The sequence below is a fragment of the Primulina eburnea genome, chromosome 6 (genome assembly GCF_022965805.1).
Source record: "Primulina eburnea isolate SZY01 chromosome 6, ASM2296580v1, whole genome shotgun sequence".
Taxonomy (NCBI): Eukaryota; Viridiplantae; Streptophyta; class Magnoliopsida; order Lamiales; family Gesneriaceae; genus Primulina; species Primulina eburnea.
The window spans coordinates 37,030,594-37,052,121 of NC_133106.1; the positions used below are offsets into that span (position 1 = coordinate 37,030,594).

Below are 21,528 nucleotides of genomic sequence, written 5' to 3' on the forward strand. Positions count from 1 at the left end.
CATGGCAGCATTTGTGTTGAAACGTTAATAAAAGGACATCTCTGACCCAAAGCCAGATTGGAATCCCTATCCACCCCCCTTAACCGTAACCCTGATTCCCGATTCTCGTATACTTCGATTCATTCGTCACTTTGAGTTTTGAATTCTCCTCATTTCTGCTGCTGCTTTTCTTTTTCTTTTCTTAAACGATAATATATTGGATTGAAATCCGATTGTGTAAATAATGTCTGCTATTGTTTGTGGGAAGAGATCGTTCTTCGAGGATACCGATTCTGTAGCGACATCGCCAACTTCTGCTTCGCCACCGGTTTACAAGAAGTTCCGATGCTCTTCGGCCACGTCTCCTGTTAGATTCTCTTACTCACCTCCTATTTCTCCTGTTCCATTTGATCAGCTCAAGGCTTTGTTTCCTGATATGGAAACTCAGGTATGCTTTTTTCTGTTATTTTTTAGGTGCTATGTTCTCATGGTGGAGGGGTTTTTTTTTTTTTTGAATCCATGATTTGCTGTATGAGTATCTGTTGTGTTTATTAGTTGATTTGTTATTTGCTACAAAACATTGATTTTGTTCGATTGTTTTTCAGGCGTTGAGTTCACCGTTTAGAATGTTGTCTAAATTTCGATCAATTTTTATCAAGTGTTCTTTTGCTTCTATTGATTTTAGCATTGCTATATACTACTATCTCGGAAATCAGAATAATTTTATGAAGTATCTTTTAGCAATTTTGCTTGTATTTGTTTTCATGTTTGCAGCAGGGTCTAGCATCCTTTTTTCCCTTACCAAATGTGCAGTTTTTTGGATTCTTGAAAAATGAAGTTTGCAAATATTTTTTGTGTATCTTTAAGCTTCATTGATAAAATTGATCACGCTATTTCCCTAGCTGATATGTTTAACCCCGGGTGTTTGAATGTTCGAACACTAGTTTTCTTCCTCATATGTTTTAAGTGTGCTTATTTGACAAAATATTTTCAGCTTATTGAGAATGCCTTGGAAAAGTATGGTGATGACTTAGATTCTGCTGTTAAGAGCCTTCACGAGCTTCGTCTTGTATACAAGGGCAACTTGGGCTCCACTTCTGAAGAAGATGCAAATTTTCAAAATGGTATGTCTGCTCTGTTTGTGTTCATGATATATCATGTGTTTTGTTTCAAGATCTCGTATTTCTATGCATAGTTACCATGTATGTTTGATGTTCCTTTGTGTTTTAGATGAGATCATTGTATTGATTGTCCTGCTCATTGCAAATCAAATAAGTTATGGAAAGTATGTGATTACAACGTTGGAAAAACCCTAGTTTCAAAGGATTGTTAACTTGATTTTCCATTACATAGCATGAATGATCCGTCCAAATACTATTTGGATCATAAGTAGGTTGCAGGTAATTGCTTGTTAAAATTGCGTAACATTGATGGGGATTCTGGAATACTTCTGTTATTGCTACAGAATATTTACATGGTCTTGTATCAGCTTAGTCATATAATGGTGTGGTGGTAAAAAAATATATGCTAAGATTATGTGGTTGATGAACCTTATCATATTGATAGAAGTGGATAGAAGTGTACTTTTTGAGGTTGTGAACCAAGCATAGCACATTTTGATTCTTCGTTGCAGCTCAACAAGAATGATGGACATACCCATGCTTTGTTATTTTTACGCTGTATTTACAAAACCATTTTTCACTCTATGACATGGTATTTTTTTTTCAGGCAGAATTTAGTTCCTCTAGAAATATTTTTGGTGTTTGATGCCTTTCTCCCTGATTATCAATCACTTTATTTTATTTCATGTTTGCTCTTCATGCTTATTTGCTCTTTGATTATTGAATAGATTCTGAGTTCTTTTACTTTAATAAATTAAATTAAATAATTTGAAAAAATGCTTTTATATAATGTACAGATGATACACCAACTGAAGGGGATCCATTCCCTGTGGAGGAGCCTAAAGTTCAAAACCACCTTCCTGTAGATGGTGCTGGATGGGTGGACTTTTTTGTTCGGGAGATGATAAGCTCAACTAGCATAGATGATGCTAGAACCCGGGCAGCTAGAGTATTGGAGAGTCTGGAGAAATCTATCAGCGCTCGGGCTGGTGTTGAAGCAGCTCAAAATTTCCTTAAGGTCTGTATCATTTCCTCTCTTATAAATATATAGCAATGCTAAATGTGTCGGATGACGAAAAAAATGTTATGATATCATTGCTATCTACTCTTTGAGGTTTTCTGAGTTTTAAGATATAACTGATCAAAGTGCTATTGCTTTCCTTTCGATGAGCCTTAGTACCATAGACATCCATGGCTGTTTTGTCTGCTAAAAGATGGCATCTTATCTTCATGCTCGATTGGTTGATCTAAAATGTTTTTGCTGTTGTCAAACACTTTTTCCATGCATGAATTTTTTTCAATGTTGTAAATGAGTGGTAGCGGGGCAGTCTACGGCCCAGATGGTGGAATTTTTTTAAGTAATTTTTTTATAGATAATCATATAAAATCATGCAATATAATCACAAATAGTCATACTTTTTTTTATGTAAGATGTGTAATTAAATAATGTTTAAACATAAACTAGCTTCATACAATATAATTTTTAGATACTGTGCAAATAAATATATAAACTCATCATCGGATGCTTTAAAACATGCTTCAACTTGTTCTACAATACCTGCAATATGATGTTTCATTTTATAAACTCCTCCTTTTATATGTCTATTATACAACTTGCTTGTGATCCAATCTCTTTTCTCTTTATTATACAACATCTCATATTCCCAAACAATATCGTTAGACTTTGGTTTAAATTCCAACTTCAGTTGTTTATCATTTTCCGTCATTAATCTTCAATAATAAATCAATAATAATAGGGAAAAAATACAAATTTGATTTTTGAAATCACAAAATCTGAAATATTATTAAAAAAATATGTTAAATAATAAATATGCAATACCTAACCTAAAGCTTCTTGCCCTGCCGGTGTCGGCGGAGAGTTTGTGTGGTGGGCTTAGTGGTTGATAGTGAGAAGGAGTGGTAACCAAAAGTTAAAAAAAAGTAGGGTGTGATTTAAATAAATAGGATTCTGAGTTTTAAAATTAGTTGATTTTGACTAGGTTTTTAAAATTTGTTGACTACAATTTTAAAATGTTGACTGCCTCACCTAGCCCGCCTGCTCGCTTCCTGGCCCGCCTCCACCCACCTTGACCGCCTGCCCACCGCTGTATAGTTTGGACCGCTTAAAACAGCCGCTTCATGCATAGGCGGGATGGTCGAGGGCAGCCGCGTAGAACACTGATTTTTTTTATTGTTATATGGAAGCATGTGTTATCTAAGTTTTCAGGTATTTTTATGAATCCAGGAAAATATGATACTTAAGGAACAAATTGAGGCCCTTCTTCGAGAGAATGTCATCCTCAAACGAGCAGTAGCCATCCAGCATGAACGTCAAAAAGAGCACGATGAGAGGAACCAGGAAGTGCAGCAATTGAAGCTGTTGGTGACTCAATATCAAGAGCAGCTGCGGACTCTTGAGGTCAATGCTGTAACTATATAATCTTTGGATATTAAGAAATTATATATCTGGAGTCTATAGATATTTAAAATTATCAGGCCATTTGCATAACCGACATCATAATCGTTGCACATACCTTAATTTCAAATTAGTTGGGTATGTCCTTTTGTGCCCGTCTCCTCCACTTGAAATTAAAGGTTTCATTGAATCCCAATAAAGTTATACCATGTTTTCTGACTTATTTTCATATTAATTTTGGTTATTCTCTCTTTATTTGAGTTTTACTGTCAGTGTGTGTCCTTCCTCACTGACTCATAGGTATCCCTAGCTAGGGGTTATGTTGAATGTATACAAACCATCTGATGCAGCTGTAATAATCTAATCTTCTACTGGCAAATGTACATGCCAATTTATGGAAAAGGCTTAAGAACTTTCTTTAATCCCTGAAAAATTTAACAAGAATTAATTGCTTCTAAAGATACAGCCATCAGTAGAAATCCTGATTTAACCATTCTTGCAGGTGAACAATTATGCATTGAAACTGCATTTACGCCAGGCTGAGCAGAGCAACTCAATACCTGGGCATTTTCACCCAGACATATTTTAATGCTGTTAAGTTGGAAGTTAAGCTTTCAATCTATAGCAGACAGTTCGTCGGACACGTTGGATACTGATATTATATATTGTTATGCTTTCTTTTTCATCCCTTTTAAGTATAATAATATAATGTCATTATACAAGTTGGAGGCCTTTTATTTCCGAGGATGGATCCCATTCGCTTTCCCTCACTTTGCTTTCGATCCCTTGTTTTTGGTCAAGGTTGAATGTGTAAACATCAAGGGGTTGAACTGCTGGAGATGAAGACCACCACTTACGACCTAAATTTTGCTCCTGTTGTACTTGTATTGATGTTTCATGTATGTTATGTATTATCATTATGTATATGTATTCCGGAGATTCTGAAATGGTTGTGAGAATTGATGCATTCATTTTTATTTATATATATATATATATATAGCAAAATCTGAAATATTATTAAAAAAATATGTTAAATAATAAATATGCAATACCTAACCTAAAGCTTCTTGCCCTGCCGGTGTCGGCGGAGAGTTTGTGTATTTATTATTGATAACATAAACTGTGATCACTATTGCCAGCCTTTTGTATGTGCTGAGAATCAACTTTGTGATTCTTTGAAAAAGTGTTGACATCTTTAAAAAGTTTTTTTCCTGTCTATTGATGGTAAGATTATTTGAGTTATTGTTTGGCTCTATTGATTAAATTATCTTTTATTATTCTCTAATTGCGCAATAGGACTTCCTAGTAATAGTGAGATCATTAGTGTTGCTTTCGAGGTAAAAATATTCCAAGATTAATCGCAATTAAAAATAAGATTAATTTGGATCAACTCATAACATCCATGAAAGCGTCATTTAGTTGGTCACGGTTCTGTAAAAACCGTGGTTGTTTACCGTTGAAAGAAGTTGATATTTGTTATGTGGAATTTTTTCCACAAGAAGGCTCTTATCTACTCTACTCATGGTAATTAATTGGATTATATGTCACGCGCAGCATTTAGCTATCTGGTTTGGATCTCTTGATTTGATTCTTCGAATTGGCATTGTGCTTTGATATTTCTATGTAGTTTTCCTTTATATCATATATATATATCGTTATGAAAAGATTATGATGATTACCTGCTGACTCAAAAATATCACGAAAGCGATAATTGATGTGAATTATGATATTATACATTATCCATTAATAAGCTAGTGTGATGCGGTTTACAATCATGTTCAGCTTATTAGATTTGTTATAAATTTTGAATTTGCACAACATAAGTTTTAATGTACAATCGAGCAAGAAAAGTCGAAACAAGTTAATGAATCAAACTGGTAAATAATTATAACATAATATTTAAAGACTACGTTATTGTAAAATTTGAGCTAAAGTTAGACGATGCAACTATGATCAATCTCATCATTCGCACCCAACAACGTGAGACTTTGTTACACAAATCGAACTTTGTTCTTTTCTCGATGCCATGATACTAAGGCAGTCGATCAACGATGTCAGAAAAAACCGAATCTAATATATATATATTCACTCACCATTGATGAGAATGACGATTAATATTTTTAATATGAAATTAGCCTTTTTTGAAATTTATGGACGTTCATAGATTAGGTTATTTAAATATATTTTATTCAAACATTTTTTTAATATGAAAAACATACTTTAATGTAAAAATAACGTCGTTGAAAGTGAAATTCATATAACTATCTAAATTAGTGAAGAATATAGAGCCCACATGGAATTAGTATCTTTTCATTACTTGTTGAGGAAGTTTAGATGGAGATGGAAAATTCTCGGAGTCAAATAAAATAAATTAGAAAAAAACCTTTCAACGGTTGAGATCACGTTATAGAGACTTGGGCTCAATGGACGGTCACAGATTAGGTTATTTGCCATCCCTATTTAATGGACATGCCCAATAGGCCGCCACCCAGCAAAAAGTCCGTTAGGGTTTTGGAGAGACTTGAAGCCCATCATCTTCTCGCTCTCCCTCCCTCCCTCCATCTCTTCAAAAATCTCCAGTCATTGGAAAAACCCTAAACCCTGCGTTTTCCGTCGCCTCGGATTTCATCCTGTTGTTGAGGTGAGTGTTTCTGAATTGTGTATTTCTCGTTTAATTCGGTTTTGATGGTAGCGATTTTCTGGTTTTTCTTTTTTATTTTGTGATATTTTTGTTTGGCTTTTTTGTCGCTTTATTGTGTAATGTTTGTGGAATGATAATTGTTTTGATTGTGCTTATTTTTACTAGGAATGTTGTGTTTGTTCTTGGATTGGATGGGGAGTTTGGATGTATTTTTTGTTAAGTTTGTTTTGTCGTCTACGGTTTTTTTTCATTTATTTTCCTTCATTGTAATCGCATGTTGATTTGGAATATTAGCCTTCTTAAGAGTGTACAATAATGACCACCTTGAGGGTATGCCTTACGATCTTTTCCAATGTTAAATAGATCACATCTTTTTCGCGTGTATGATCGAAACTAAAATTAATTTAGCTTCAACCAGAATTTGAAAATGTTAGATTAATTCTATAAAACCGTGAATTCATGAATAAAAAATTATTGTATTATTTAGTTATTATAGTGATAAATATGATCGTTAAATTTTTTAACCGTTCTTTGAAATTTATAAAATTAATTATTTTTTGTTAACAAATCATCTTTATTGTAACTAATCTTATATTTTGTTGTTTAAACATGCCTTTGGTATTATTATTTTGCTTATTTATTTTCTTGGGTATAAAATATTTATAAACATCAATATCTCAAAATTTAGTTCAATGTATTATTAATGATTTTAGTTAATTGAAAATTGTTCTACAGAAATAAAGATGGCACTATTATTAATGCTCTTTTTAGTCAATTTTGGATATTGAAGTGGAAACTATTTTAAACATTTCTCCAAAACTTTCGCTCGCATTTAATTCTGTGAATAATACTTTCATCTACCAAGAAAGTGAAGCAACATGTTTATTTGTTTTTCGGAAATCGGTATAAAAACAAACAAACAAGAGGAAGAAACTAGAAAATACAATACATTAATGCACCAAACAAATTCATTGTTTAGCATGTTTGGAAAGTGTTTGTCCAGACGAATTTTTACTGTGCAGGAGAATTATCGGTAACATAGTCGACTGCCATGGAGTGGAGGTTAATTTTATTAATTTTTTATTTCACTCGTTTATGTTAAATTGTTGTATTTGCTTCCATTTTACTTCCAACTAGTAATTCTTATTGTGTTCATGCAATTTTCTGGATTATATATGTCGTTGAGACTAAACATGTGTACTTACTTTGATAGAGTTCACAAGTTTAAATTGAAGCACACTGGTTTCTGTAGATTTCTCTCTTTTTGGTTTTCCATTTTGGTTTGTGGAGTACAAAAACGAGATAGGCGGTTGGAGAGCATTAGGCTCCTGTTATAGAATTTTACATTGCTCAATGATGAATATAACTGTTCTCAAACTGGTGCCTCCCCTGTTTCCCTGTCGTTAGGTGGCTGGATCCCTCTTTAAAGTCTTTTGAAGTCGTGGAGTTCACATGTATTTTCAACTTAAAGAAGGGAAATTGTGCTCATAAAATCTCAATTGCTCGGATAGCTGGAAGAGTAGCGGAGTTTACGTATTTTTTTTCAGCTTAAAGAAGGAAAACGTGCTCATAATATCTCTCTTTTTTGTTTGGATAGCTGGAAGGCTATCCAAACGTGCTCATAAAATATCAATTGCTCGGATAGCTGGAAGAGTAGCGGAGTTTACGTATTTTTTTTCAGCTTAAAGAAGGAAAACGTGCTCATAATATCTCTCTTTTTTGTTTGGATAGCTGGAAGGCTCTATGGATATCTCTATTAAACAAACTGATTCACTCGATTCAGATGTCAAGTTTAATAAACGCAGGAAAAAGACGTCCATGGTTTGGGACCACTTCACAATTTTTACTGTAAATGCTGACTGTGTTAGGGCCTTCTGTAACCAGTGCAAGAAGTCATTTGCTTATATATCAGGCTCAAAGCAAGCAGGCACAAGCCACCTGAAACGACATATTGCTTTGGGAATCTGCCCTGTTAGCCGGAATAATCAGGACAATGATCAATTGGGTCCTTCCACCCCATCTCCTAGAAGTATCATTTCTGTTAATGGTACCAATCGACCAAGAAAACGTTACCAAGCTGGGAGTAAAGTGGCCAATATTTATCTCAACGAGGAATTGTGCAGTCGAGAATTTGTAAAAATGATAATTCGGCATGACTACCCACTTCACATGTGCCAACATTCTGGATTTGTTGATTTTGTACGGGCTCTTCACCCTGAGTTAAATATGATGAGTGTCAGTGATTTAGAAGAGCAAATTTTGCGTACTTACTTGAGGATGAAGCAGCAGATTCTGGACCTTCTTAATGAGATTTCAGGACATATCAGTCTTGCTATAGACTTCTGGACTTCTAATCAAAGCCTTGTTTACATACTGCTTACCGGGCACTTTATAGATAAGGATTGGAAGTTGCAGAGGCGGATCTTGAATTTTGTCAGGATACCCTTCCCTGATTCTGATACCGTGTTTAATAATGTGGTTGCTTCTTGTATGGCCGATTGGAATTCTGAAGGAAAGCTATTGACTATCACTCTGGATCATTCCAATGCCAATAAAAATGCCAGGGGAAATCTTAGACGCCTAATATCAATCAAAAACTCTCTTATCCTAAACGGTCAGCTAATAATCAACAGCTGCTATACTCGTACATTGAGTAGTCTTGCAAAAGATGCTATTGGTTGTGTAAAGGAGACCATCAACAAGGTCCGTGACTGTGTGAAATTTGTAAAAACTTCAGAAGCTCATGAAGAAAGATTTAACAAATTGAGACTACTGCTTCAAGTGTCCAGTAACAAGACCTTGTCAACCGATGACCTTACAAAATGGAACACCACCTATGACATGTTAATGGCCGCCTCTGAGCTAGAGCAAGTATTTTCTTGCTTAGATACCATTGATCCAGATTACAAGTTGACTCCATCAACGGAAGAATGGTTCCAGGTGAAAGCTCTCTGCAAATACTTGGAAGTTTTATATGAAGCAGCCAGTATTCTAACCTCACCTGTCTATCCGACAAGCAATATATTCTTCCATAAAGTGTGTGGAATCCAGCTTAAACTGATGGAAGATTATGCGAGTCCGGATTTCTTTCTATGCCGCTTATCTAAACGGTTGCTGGAAAAATTTTCCAGGTATTGGGAGGATTGCTTCCTGGTTTTGGCAATTGCTGTTGTAATGGATCCACGGTTTAAGATGCAGCTTGTAAAATTCAACTTCTCAAGGATATATGGTGTGGATGCTGAAACTTGGATCAAGATTGTTGACGAGGGGTTGCACGAAGTATATCTCGAGTACGTGGTGCAGTGCCTTCCTGCACCAACTTTTTTAGAAGAGGGAAATGACACTCTGCTAAAAATAGAGGCACCTCAAGAGGATAATCTCGTGTCAAATGGAGATGATTTTCCAGATTTTGACATATACATCTCTGATATTATGGGTGGTCAACAGCATTTGAAGTCGGAATTAGATCAATATCTGGAGGAATCTGTTCTCCCCCGTGTACAAGGATTTGATGTTTTGGGTTGGTGGAAAGTGAACAGAACAAAATACCCAACTCTTGCAAAAATGGCTTCTGATGTTTTGTCGATTCCCTTTTCAACTGTTCCTCCAGATTCAGTGTTTGACACAGGAGATGGAAAGATTGGTGGTCATCAGAGTTCATTACAATCCAGCACACTTCAGGCACTAGTCTGTGCAAAGGATTGGTTTCAATATGAGTGCTCTGATAGTCCATATAGAATTTCGGGTAAAGATATCCCTACGGAAATTGTCAAGCCTGAATTCTAAATATAACTCACACATTCCATTTTGGTAGATTTGTAGATGTCTAAAATTTGATAGTCACTGAAGGTTAATATTCTTTGTTCGTTAAATTATCTTATTTAATTCAAAGCCAGCATCCTCACCCCAATTCCACGGAGCAAAAAAGAAGCTAATTTTAGTATTAGAATCTCTTTATGTTTTTTTTGGTTGTTTTTCTGTTTAGGACCTTGTCTACTTTTGGGAAAGAAGTCATTCGGCCGTCTAGTCATTCGCTGTTTTTTAAATTAGTAGTCTTTTGGAACAAATTTATTCGTTTGCTGTCTCAGTAATGATATCAAGAACTATATCGTCAATGCATGCATTGAAGCATTCGTTGCAACAATCTTGATTTTAAATTGGTAACTAAAGTTTGCTATTTGAGCTTCTCTTTCAAACCATGTTATATCTTTCGTGGCTGTTCTCGAATTAAGGACACAGCTTCCTTTGGAGAGAATCGCCCACGATGTCCGCCTTTTTTACTCTCCAAATATCAAATATATTTTTCAAAACATCCCCATTACACAAATTTATGGTTTCGCAGAGATAAAAAAAAATGAGATAATTCATGATAGGATTTGAGTTAAATACTGGATGAAGTAGGAATATAGAATCTTATCATTTTCGTGATACGATGTCGAAGACTGTAATAAATAATTTATCAACAAACAAGTATACATTTACAGCCACCAGATTACAGCGACCAGGACATGAGTGAAATTTCAGTGTACAACATCTACAACCAGTTAAATCTAACCTCTAAAATCAAGATTTGAATCATTTATAGAGTCCTCCAGAAAAATAATTTTTAATGTATGTATGTCCTCTGATTAGTCGACAAACTTCAAGAGCATGCACACCAATCTTCACAATCCAATGGTTCTAGTAAAAATGTCATTGCCCGCATTTTTCTTCCACACTGTAAATTCTGTCCAGAGACTCTTCAAATGCAAGCATTGCCGCCTTGTAATGGTCTAAGGAGATCATTCCCTCCTCCACGACTTGCAATGCACTTCTGTATAATTGAGTGAACCGTTCCACCTGCTCGGTAATATGTGAACCACCGGACATTTGGTCAGGTGACACATACAAGCGTTTGTAATCCTTCTTCCATCGAGATAAAATGTACTTTGATGGGATTTCTTCTACCCCGTTAAAGTTAAGTACACACAAAGCATGCCTACACAAGTACCCATAGAAGTTGAAGCAGCTGCAGATACAACGAATTTCAGACAATGCTGCATTATATAGAACTTCATAATCCCTTATTTCTCTTCTATTTCCCTCAGACATAATGCGTTCCTTGACTAAAAATATCGTTATCGGCCCATCAACATGTAGTTGTGTGGTACCGAAGCAAGAGTACATCTCCTCAACCTCCAATTGAAATCTTCTAAATATGTCTCTGGTGTATACTTTGGATAGCTGCAGTTCAAAGGAACATCTAGTTTTTAGTTTGGGGCTTGAGTTTCTCGACTCCATGTCCGCCAGAACTTCTTCCTTGTGTTTTTTCTGCAAGGCTAACTCATACTTGTCGAGAAATTCTTTCAGTGGAGTTTGCTTATGCACATATTTATCAAAAAAGGCAGTCATGGTCTCGCAAGGACGTGCAGTAGCCATTCCCATGAAAAATGTGTCCTTGAGATAAACAGTAGCCCATTGAGCACGATCTTCATACAAAGACCACAGCCATTCGTTATCCATGATTCTGAATTGCTGGATCATAAATCTCCAAGTTGCTTCAAAATCAAACGGTTTTAAAGTCTCATAAACTCCTTTAAGCAATGATTTTTTTATATCATCATAGTTGCGCAGCCCTCCCAATTTCTCAGGGACTCTTTGCATGATGAGGGACAGAGAGAATCGATGAAGGGACTTTGGGAACACATCAGCGACGACGCTCTGCAAAATCTTGCATCGGTCAGTGATTATGGTTTCTGGGGAATTCACCGACGTACAAGAAATCCATGCCTTGAATAGCCATGTATACGACTCCTTATTCTCCCCAGAAAGCAGTCCACAGCCGAGTAATACAGATTGACCATGATTATTTATGCCAACAAATGCTACAAGGGGAACTTCGTACTTGTTCGATAAGCATGTATTGTCAAAATATATCACATCACTAAAATAACTACTTGCTGCACGGGACTTAGCATCGACCCATATCACGTTCCTCACCCGCCCATCATCATTTAGATCCATCAAATAAAAAAAGTTCGAATTTGTCAACTGCAATCGGCAGAGGTAATTATACATTGCTTGTGCATCACCTTTTCTTAAGTTTAACTGATTAGGACGATAGGATGATGCCTTAGCCACTGTTTGGCTGAAATTTGACGTCTCATCACCTCCTGCATCAATCACAACAGCCTGGTACAACTTGACAGGCTGCACTTCTAAATCACTTTTTGACAATAGATTTTTCTTTGATTCGCTACCCATCTTTTTGCTGCACTTGTAGCCTTTTGCTCCTAATAAATGATTGTGCTCAAGAGTAACTTCAAGTATCCGCCATCTTTTAGAATCCACTAACCTCATCCGCATCATAGCAGGACAACCCGTTCTTGTTTCCTTCCTTAGACGGTTCACATCTTTAGCTCTTTTAAATCCCTGGCTGCTGCAACAAAGCACTGCACCATATTTCTCTCTGCTATTTCTTTTAAACCATGAGTTTTTCACTCTGACACTAAAGCCAGCCTCCCTGGCATAACAGTTGTAATAGTTGTATGCATCGTCATAAGAATCAAATTCCATACCAATGGCCGGAGTAACAAATTCATTGGCCCCATGAGAAGGATCGCCTTCGAGGATGCCATTTTTACCACCAAATGTTGTTTTCTCATCACTAATTTCCGGTGCATTGTCAGAGCCTACACCATCCGACACTTTCTCGGCATTAAATAAAGTTTCTTCCATACAAAATTGAGATGATCTCTCCAGAAGAATGGCCGAGTTAGAATATCGACCAATGGCTATAAACTGATTGAGTAAAAACCCATCTAATAATGATCTGCACATTCATGAAATTTGAACATTCATGATATTTCTTTATACAGTTTGCAGCAACAAATCATTCTCCGCAGTCAATGTGCATAGAAATATGGTAACTTGGAACCTTCGCTGGGGCGAGAATAGTTTTGGTAACCAAGTCCATACATATAGTTTAAAGAAATACAAAAGGTAAAAGCAGGTGAATGATGCAAAACTCGTTCCCAAAGAACTACAAGTGAAGTAACAATCGAATAAGGAATTAAGGACTATTGCTACAAGTGAAGTAACAATCGAATAAGGAATTAAGGACTATTGCTCCAGTCCACCTTCTCCATGCCTTAAAACAAGAAAAATTGCCTCTTTCATTCAATTGAAGTAGAAAACTTGATCCTAAAATCAGAAAGAAATTTATGATGCTTGATTGCAGGCTCATAGTCATATCACAATCTAAAACTAAAAGATACTATCAAAATCTGCGAACAAGAAACTGCAAATCCTTCGCCGATAAACCATGACAAGGAACCTGATCAAATTTCCACACCTCACTATTGAGTTTTTAGAGCCGCCAATGATCCTAAGTCTTTATACACTGAAATAACAGCTTGTTTTAAACTACATCGAAAAAAGTAGGAATTTGAGCAAGCGATTTTGTTCCCTCAAATTTAATGTAAAACACACAATTAATTCATTTTTCATGCAAGGAGAAACAATCAAATTGCTGCGGAAAAAAATTCAAGTGATATAAATTTGAACGGTAGAACTTTATTTCTCACCTCCTCAATTCAAAAATGAAATCTATGAAACTAATTCCAGTCCGTCCAGGATGAAAAAACAGTTCTTTGAATTTGGCTGCTCACCTCCATAGAACATCCCATAAACCTAATAAATTAACCATCAACGCCAAGAAACGACTGAATAGCATCTACTGAAATATCAATTTTTAACATCACCCTCATTTCACCGCAGCAAAGGGAAGACTTCGTTCAGAGGAACGAAAAGCGCAATCAAGTGGCTTACCAATGGATAATGTCGCAGATACCAGCGATGACCAGGTGGCCGGAGATAACAAAAAGTCCGACCAACTTATTAGATTGCTTTGTGGACGACGCTCAGCCCGTCTCAGAGTTTAAGGCCGGCTGGAAGTTTATTATTGGCGTTTTAGATTTATTTCATATGTTCTAGACGATTTATACATGGAATATATAAATTAATTTTATTTACATTTTTAAAATTTTTACACATACACACACACACACACATATATATATATAATATATGTATGTATATATTTATATTATCTATTCTATTTTATTAAATTTAATTTAAGGGCATGATAGTAATTACTTAAAAGTGATACCAATTTTTTTTCTAACTTTACCATAATATAATATTAATATTACATTTTGTTTTTTTGTTTTATAAAAAAAATTCAACAAACACTTTTATTTTTAATTTTTTTTATTTCAACAATTCAAGTATCAATGTAGTCTCTCATAATTTGTTAAATTTCACTTTAATCCATCGATAATGATACAAAAGATTGTACATACGCATCGCGTGTGCAGAATAACTAGTTATATTATTAAGTATAAAACCATTATAATAACTAATTTAGAGGACACTAAATATTTAACTTCATAATTATTCTTCTTATCTTACTAAAATTTCTTCAAATCACTTCATATTTTACATATAATTTAAGTTGAACAACTCTTCTAAATTGAAAATAATTTTATATTAATTATTTAATATTATTTGATCAAATTAAAAATAATAATAATAATAATAATATATATATATTTTACTAATATATATTAAAACATGATCCCTCCGTGTATATTAGGCTGATTTTGATATTTCCTCCATCTCAAATATATCTTTTAAATTTTATATTTAAGATTTTTATTTATTCTTTATCAATATATCCCCATTTAATTATTTATTTAATTACTAGCACACTTCAAAAATAGTAAAAATTTAATATAAAAATCTGGCTCTCGTCCTCTGCTGCTTCCGACTTTGAACTGACGCGACGGTTTTCTTCGCTGATGATGCAGCCTTCCTCTGCTATCTGTTCATCTCTTCGTTAACTTTTTGTCTTCATAGCCATCATCACTTTCACTACTACAGCTGCTAATTTCCGTCATTACTTTCTTCTTGTTTTCTCTTTGCAGATCGAGTTCTTTCCCCTAGTTTGCTTCCTTTGATTTTCTCTGTCATTTTCTTTGTCTTTGTTGGGTTTTCCTCAGGATCAGACACAAGAATAGACAATATTCAAATTGACTGCAAAAATGTTGAGTCGGTAAAGTGGGTTTGATACCAAAATTAAGTTTATGGGCCTCCATTAAAATGGGTTTTATGTAAAGATAAGACAATGCCCCTTAAACTTAAACAAGATCTCTACACATCTTATGAACACAGATTATTTTGAAATGCTTGGAACATTACAAAAGAAAGACTAATTTGTTAACTCCATTGCCCCAGAAAAGATAAAGAACCTTCTCACAATGTTACAGATGAGGTTCATTTTACAAAGATTTGATAAAAAGAAACCCTCCACAACTCACTCGAAGATTCACGGTATCCAAAAAGCGAGGCAGCTGGTCAAGTAAAAGAGCCTTCATTCCAATCTTCTTCTTGCTCAGGGAGCTCCAGAACTCATCCACTGTCATGGGCACCACAGCTTAAAGTAATCACATATATATTTTAGAAGCACAATCACGAAGAACATCATGCATTATCCAGTTTTCTACCAATGATCAGTAAGTAGGAACACCCAAACCCTAATATATATTTTGCATGTCAATAAGAAAAAAACACTTCTCTGACTCTGAAACCACAACGCATAGCTGCATATACACATACGCATGCATTATGCATATACCCACACACACACACACACACACACACACACGTGTAGATACTAGCACACACCTACTTTTCTTCTATTCTTTAACTTTGTATGAACGGCAGTGACAGCTCCAGTACTCCGAGGACAGTAAACCTGGCCTCCACAACGAACTTGGAATACTTAGAAGGCCACTCATCCGTATCCTTCACTTCTGACCTGTCTTCAGACAGTATACTTTTATGTTCAATAGCACACATAATTTGAGATACGATGAAAGACACTGTAAGATGTTAAAGGTCATTTGACCCAAATTTCATATTCTTAGATAGCATACCCTCAGTCCCACATTAGGTCAGAAAGTGACTTGTCGAATATTTACACTTTTTCGAGGGACAAGGATGATCATACTCTAAAATTGTGTAACCTAGACATTGTAATTTTCAAGTTTCATTTCATCTCATTCTGTAGAGTGAAATTAATATTAGCTGATTACTTATTTTTCAAAAATCGAATGAGCAAAATAAGAAGATAAGGTAATAAGGAGATGGACCTAATTCTACATCCATCATCAGCTAGCCAGCGTAAGGGACATGATAATAATCAAGTTACTAGTTTTCTAATCTAAATCTAAATAATTAAAACGTATTTGCTGCTGCACATCAATGAGTCACATTTAATTTTATGGAGGACAGCAGAGGGACGTGTTTTTTTTTTAGTTAAAGCAGAGGTAATAATATTCACGAGTTAACATTCGATATATAATTTTTATTTTTATCATCAATAAAATTTGAGTTCCTGAACATGATGTTCTTAAATATTATATTTTCTGGGTACAAAATTCAAATTGAACTCGTCAGCTAGCTTATAATTTAGAAGATTATGATTTTAAATTTATTTTTTTGGTCCGGATTTAGCCTAATTTTATAGTTAAGTCTAAACGGGATTATGTTACCGTAGTTTTTACTTAATCACAATGTTTTATTTTTCTTCTTTTCTTTTCTTTTGTTTTCTTTTTTGAGTTTTTGTAATGTAAATAAATAATTGCGAGCTGATTTAGTACACGCCTATATTGTAGGCTTTTCGATAAAAACGGCTTTCATTGGACATAATGACACACACGGTTGTTTGATTCACCTAACAATTTAATATGCCCATAAATAAATTAAGCTTGTCAAGCAATTGATTGCTTATATGCTGTCACGCATGTATTGATTAATTAGAATCCATTCGGCTAAATAAATATTAAACATCGACCTTAGAATTTTTTTTATATTTTATAAATTAATTATTAAACGCCCTTGCATTTTATTCTGAAATCAAGCTTCTAAACAAATAAGTTGTCACGTATAGATCGAGGAAAAAAAATCCATGGTTAAGAGAAATTAATCAATCACTATGTGAAAAAAGGCTTTTTACTTCGGATATTATCTGAAGTAATAGGGTAGTTAAGTGCCGAAGTATATGGACGTGAAGTAATAGATGACCTTTTACTTCATACAATAACCGAAGTTGTATGATTGAAAATACTGAAGTCTTTGGTACTGAAGTCTTTGGCCGGCTATCGTGTAACTAAATTACTAAATTTAGCGACGGAATTCATGTTACACACCGTCGCTATATTGCGACGGAATGTTAAAACCGTCGCTAATTAGAGACGGAATGCATGTTAGAAACTGTCGCTAACTAGCGACGGTCTATGTATGAATTCCGTCGCTAATTTGTTCGGTAAAATAAAAAAAAATTAAATAATTTAATAAATCTGTTTTATTAATAGGTGCGGTAAAATAAAAAAATTTAATAATTTAATAAATTTGTGTTATTAATTGATACAATCGTGTAAGAGATAAAAATTTTAAGTATTGTGAAGTGGTAAAATCGTGTAAGAAATTTAAATTTTAAGTGTTGTGAAGTTGTAAAATCGTGTAAGTGAGAAAAAATTTTAATTGTAGTGAAGTGAAGTGGAAGAAATTGGTGAGAATTTATAAGTATTTATAGAGAGTGGTGGAAGAAAATGGAGGGAAAAATAGGCGGGAATGAATTTTTTTGAAACTGGCGACAACTTTATTAAAAACCGTCGCAAAAATTTGAATCGGCGACGGTTTAAATGGAGAGAAATATACGCGGGGTGTAATTTTTTTTAAAATAAAACCGTCGCCAAATTTTAAATCGGCGACAGTTTTTATTTGACTGTCGCTAAAATTAGCGACAGGGTAAAGTAAACTGTCGCCGATTTTAAATTTGGCGACGGTTGTTTAAACCGTCGCGACATTTAGCGACGGTTTATAAAAACCGTCGCATGGTTTACTCTTTTTACTTCGCTACGACGCATTTTCATTATTTTTTACTTCATCAAAATTGATATGCCGAAGTAAAATATAAAAAAAAAATATAGTGAAGCCCGTGTTTTTAAACATCCGAAGTAAAATATATTATTTTACTTCGCTTGTGTTATTAATGAAGTTATTGGTAACGTATTACTTCGTAATTTATATTTGCTGAAGTAACGTCTGGCGAAGTAAAATGTCATTTTTCACATAGTGAATTGATGGTTGAGACTGTGGTAAAATGCCGAATAAATATTGAACCGATAATTATTTAGGATATATTAAAAATAAATATTGACATCATCTTATTCATATTGAATAGCTAGTTTTTATATTAGACAAAAACTTGTGTGAGACGGTCTCACGGGTTATTTTTTGTGAGATGTATCTCTTATTTGGATCATCAATGAAAAGATATTACTTTTTATGCTAAGAGTATTAATTTTTATTGTGAATACGGTGTGGTTGACCCGTCTCACAGATAAAGATTCGTAAGACCGTCTCACAAGAGACCTACTATTTATATTATCTAAAAATGTCGAGGAATTTTCAAAAGTATCTTGTCATATATTATTAGTTTATTTTTTTAAAAAAAAATTATATACTAAATACTTTTAGAAAAGTTGTTTAATAATTTTATAACTAACTGTTTTAAATAATTTATTACACTAATAACATAGTTGATTCTATACTATATGGCTATTTATTAGACATGTGGCTAACTACAATAACAAAATCACATCAGATATATAGGGGGTAAAAAGGTTTAAATATATTGAAATATTGAATATTTCAATATATATATATATATATATATATATATATATATATATATATATATATATATATATATATATATATATATATATATATATATATAATGTTCCAAGATTGGTAATATTTTCCTGCATTGTAGGATCCGAAACAAGCTGTCGCCTTGAAATAATTTATTAGTCAAATCGTGTTGAGCTAAATGTCTTTGTTCTATATGCCTTACTCAACTAATTTTAGCAATTTATAAAAGGAAAAACCAATTAAATATATCTCTATATTTTAAATTTACGTATTTTTCTTTTGTAATTTAATCTATACATACACTTCGATCACATGGTTTGAGTAAGTGACCTAATTTATGCCAAAGGGTTTTCAAACCGTCGAGTGATCAGTCGGTCTAATTGTATATATACTTTTTAAAATTTCTTGAATCAACAACTCTAGTTTTTGTGAAGAATGTTGATATTGTATAACAAATAGTATATTTAAGTTAGATTTAACGAATTTTTTGAAAGAGGATATAAAAATGCCTCTTAAAATTAATGTCTCCAAAATAGGTTGAAAGCCATGAATTCCTCTCCATTTTCTCCAAAAACTTTAAGGTCAATGTAGCAACAATATATTTCTTCACTTCAATTTTAATATTAAAAGATCAGAATATCAACATAGAATTTCAATAAATCAAAATATCCACACAAAAAACTTTGATTTTTAATTTACAAATACAAAATTGCGTAGGTATCGAATTTTATATTAGCATTAACAAAGACACCACCATTCAAAAAAAAAGGAAATTGGTTTATTTATGTGTTGTCCTAGTATGTGATAACACCCACTTGACAAAACTAGTTAAAGGCATGCACACATTTGTCAATTACAAGTTACAACAAAAGTAAGGATGATAATGAGTCGGATTTTAGTATTAAACTTCTTTCATTCAGAGCAGGTTAAAACCATGTCAAATGAGTTTTTGGTGTGGGTTCGAGTGGGTATCAGGTTTTGGTGAAACGGTAAGTGTTTCATAAGATTGATATCAGAATCAATGTCATAGGTTTAATAATTATGAATTACAAGAAGTGTAATTATTGATAAAAAAAAATTTAGGGGTACAATAATTGTCTATGATGGAAAAATAAAAACGTAACACTTGAACTGTTATTTTGATAAATTTGTCCCATATTCGAGTCATTTTTCGTAAGTTTCACACTCCTTAAATTAGTTTTTGTGAACTAATATTCCAAATCAATGTACGAGGTTCTAATAATTTCTAATACAAATTTACAAATTTTGACGTCACTTAATAATATAATAGATATATATATATATATATATATATATATATATATATATATATATCATGTTATAATAAAATATAACTAGGCAAAATGTTATGTATACATTGAGATATAATATTTTTTGTCATATATATTTTGTTGAATAAATTATAGTCGTGTAACAATGTCTTCACGACCAATTTAAGTCATTCTCTCAAAAATCATATAATTAAACTAGCAATATTGTTGTTAATTATATTAATTAGGGGGTATAAAAATCTCTTGTGACATGTAAATGTATTTATAAATGCAATTATAAAAAATAAATAATGAAATTAGTCTTTTAATTATATAATTTTGAAAAAAAAAATTTGATAGTCAAAATATAGATACGAAATTATAAATGATTCAATATTAAATTCATGAATAAAATTATCGCACCCTAATATAATGCTGACATTTTGCCGGTTAAGTCGATGCTATATGTGGGGCACTGTCCTCCACATGGTTTGGATGGACAAGACACACATATGTGATTTTAAAAAAATTAGTGGATCTCATATATATATATATATGTGACTAAATTTGGACCTTTGATTCTATCATAAAGATAATACTCTTAAATGTAGGATGAAATCAACCCATTTTACAATATAATTTTCTTAAAAAAATTATTTACCGATCACGAGCGGTCGACAAAGACCAAGGAGAAAAGGATGGACGGAAGCATGGCCCATTACCAGATGCCACGTGGGACAAAATAAGCGGTCAATTTCCCAACATCACCATCGTTTCTGCCAAACACAATATATAGTCATTCAAATGTTAACAATTGATTCTTTAAAAAAATAAAAATAACAATTGATTATGATTTTAAAAAATACTAACCAATGTATTTATGATCTGATTGGCGATCAAATCAACATATTTTAAAATATTAATTCAATCGATCGGATCGATTTAATCACACAATTAAATCAGAATTATAATATAGTATAATAAATAATATTGAAAATTAAAAATATCTTAAATGTGTATATAACAAAAAAAATATTTATCAAAATTTAAGATATAAGGAACAACATATCTATAATCAAAATATAAAATAATATATATACGAGTTCAAGTTCGATTCGAATCTCGAAAATTTTAAAACTTTATAGTTCCAAAATAAGTACTTGAAAGCTTCGAATTTTATTTATTTAATATATAATTATATTATATTAAAAGAATATTAAAACTCGTGAGCGGTTCGCGAACTATCGAACAAAATAATTTGAGTTCAAGTTCGGCTCAAATCGATAAGCTCGAATACAAATCAAATATTTTTCGAGTCATAAACAAACCGAGTCGGTT

At 33.3% G+C, this 21,528-nt stretch overlaps 3 protein-coding genes across 13 annotated transcripts; 2 read left to right on the forward strand and 1 right to left on the reverse strand.

The window, feature by feature from the left end:
- LOC140834959 (uncharacterized) lies at nt 1-4,497 on the forward strand. The gene is made up of 5 exons (XM_073200191.1): nt 1-427; nt 974-1,103; nt 1,898-2,118; nt 3,346-3,519; nt 4,019-4,497. Exons 1-5 carry the CDS (start codon nt 224-226, stop codon nt 4,103-4,105), a joined length of 816 nt encoding a protein of 271 aa, XP_073056292.1. The 5' UTR covers nt 1-223; the 3' UTR covers nt 4,106-4,497.
- Nucleotides 4,498-6,008: 1,511 nt separating this feature from the next.
- Nucleotides 6,009-10,193, forward strand: LOC140834960 (zinc finger BED domain-containing protein DAYSLEEPER-like). Of its 3 annotated transcripts, XM_073200195.1 has the most exons (3): nt 6,015-6,157; nt 7,180-7,219; nt 7,889-10,193. In XM_073200195.1, exon 3 carries the CDS (start codon nt 7,901-7,903, stop codon nt 9,941-9,943), a length of 2,043 nt encoding a protein of 680 aa, XP_073056296.1. In that variant the 5' UTR covers nt 6,015-6,157; nt 7,180-7,219; nt 7,889-7,900; the 3' UTR covers nt 9,944-10,193. The 3 variants fall into 3 exon arrangements, with proteins under 3 accessions (XP_073056293.1, XP_073056296.1, XP_073056294.1); XM_073200192.1 differs by lacking the exon at nt 7,180-7,219 and having other exon boundaries at nt 6,009-6,157; nt 7,565-10,192; XM_073200193.1 differs by lacking the exon at nt 7,180-7,219.
- A 376-nt stretch (nt 10,194-10,569) lies between these two features.
- Nucleotides 10,570-14,112, reverse strand: LOC140834961 (protein FAR1-RELATED SEQUENCE 6-like). Of its 9 annotated transcripts, XM_073200200.1 has the most exons (4): nt 13,967-14,112; nt 13,723-13,828; nt 13,491-13,538; nt 10,571-12,968 (listed from the first exon to the last, which is right to left on the reverse strand). In XM_073200200.1, the coding sequence occupies exon 4, from the start codon at nt 12,872-12,874 to the stop codon at nt 10,850-10,852; it is 2,025 nt and encodes a 674-aa protein (XP_073056301.1). In that variant the 5' UTR covers nt 12,875-12,968; nt 13,491-13,538; nt 13,723-13,828; nt 13,967-14,112; the 3' UTR covers nt 10,571-10,849. The 9 variants fall into 9 exon arrangements, 7 of the variants coding, with proteins under 7 accessions (XP_073056297.1, XP_073056301.1, XP_073056300.1 ...); XM_073200199.1 differs by lacking the exon at nt 13,491-13,538; XM_073200198.1 differs by having other exon boundaries at nt 13,491-13,828.
- Nucleotides 14,113-21,528: the final 7,416 nt, after the last annotated feature.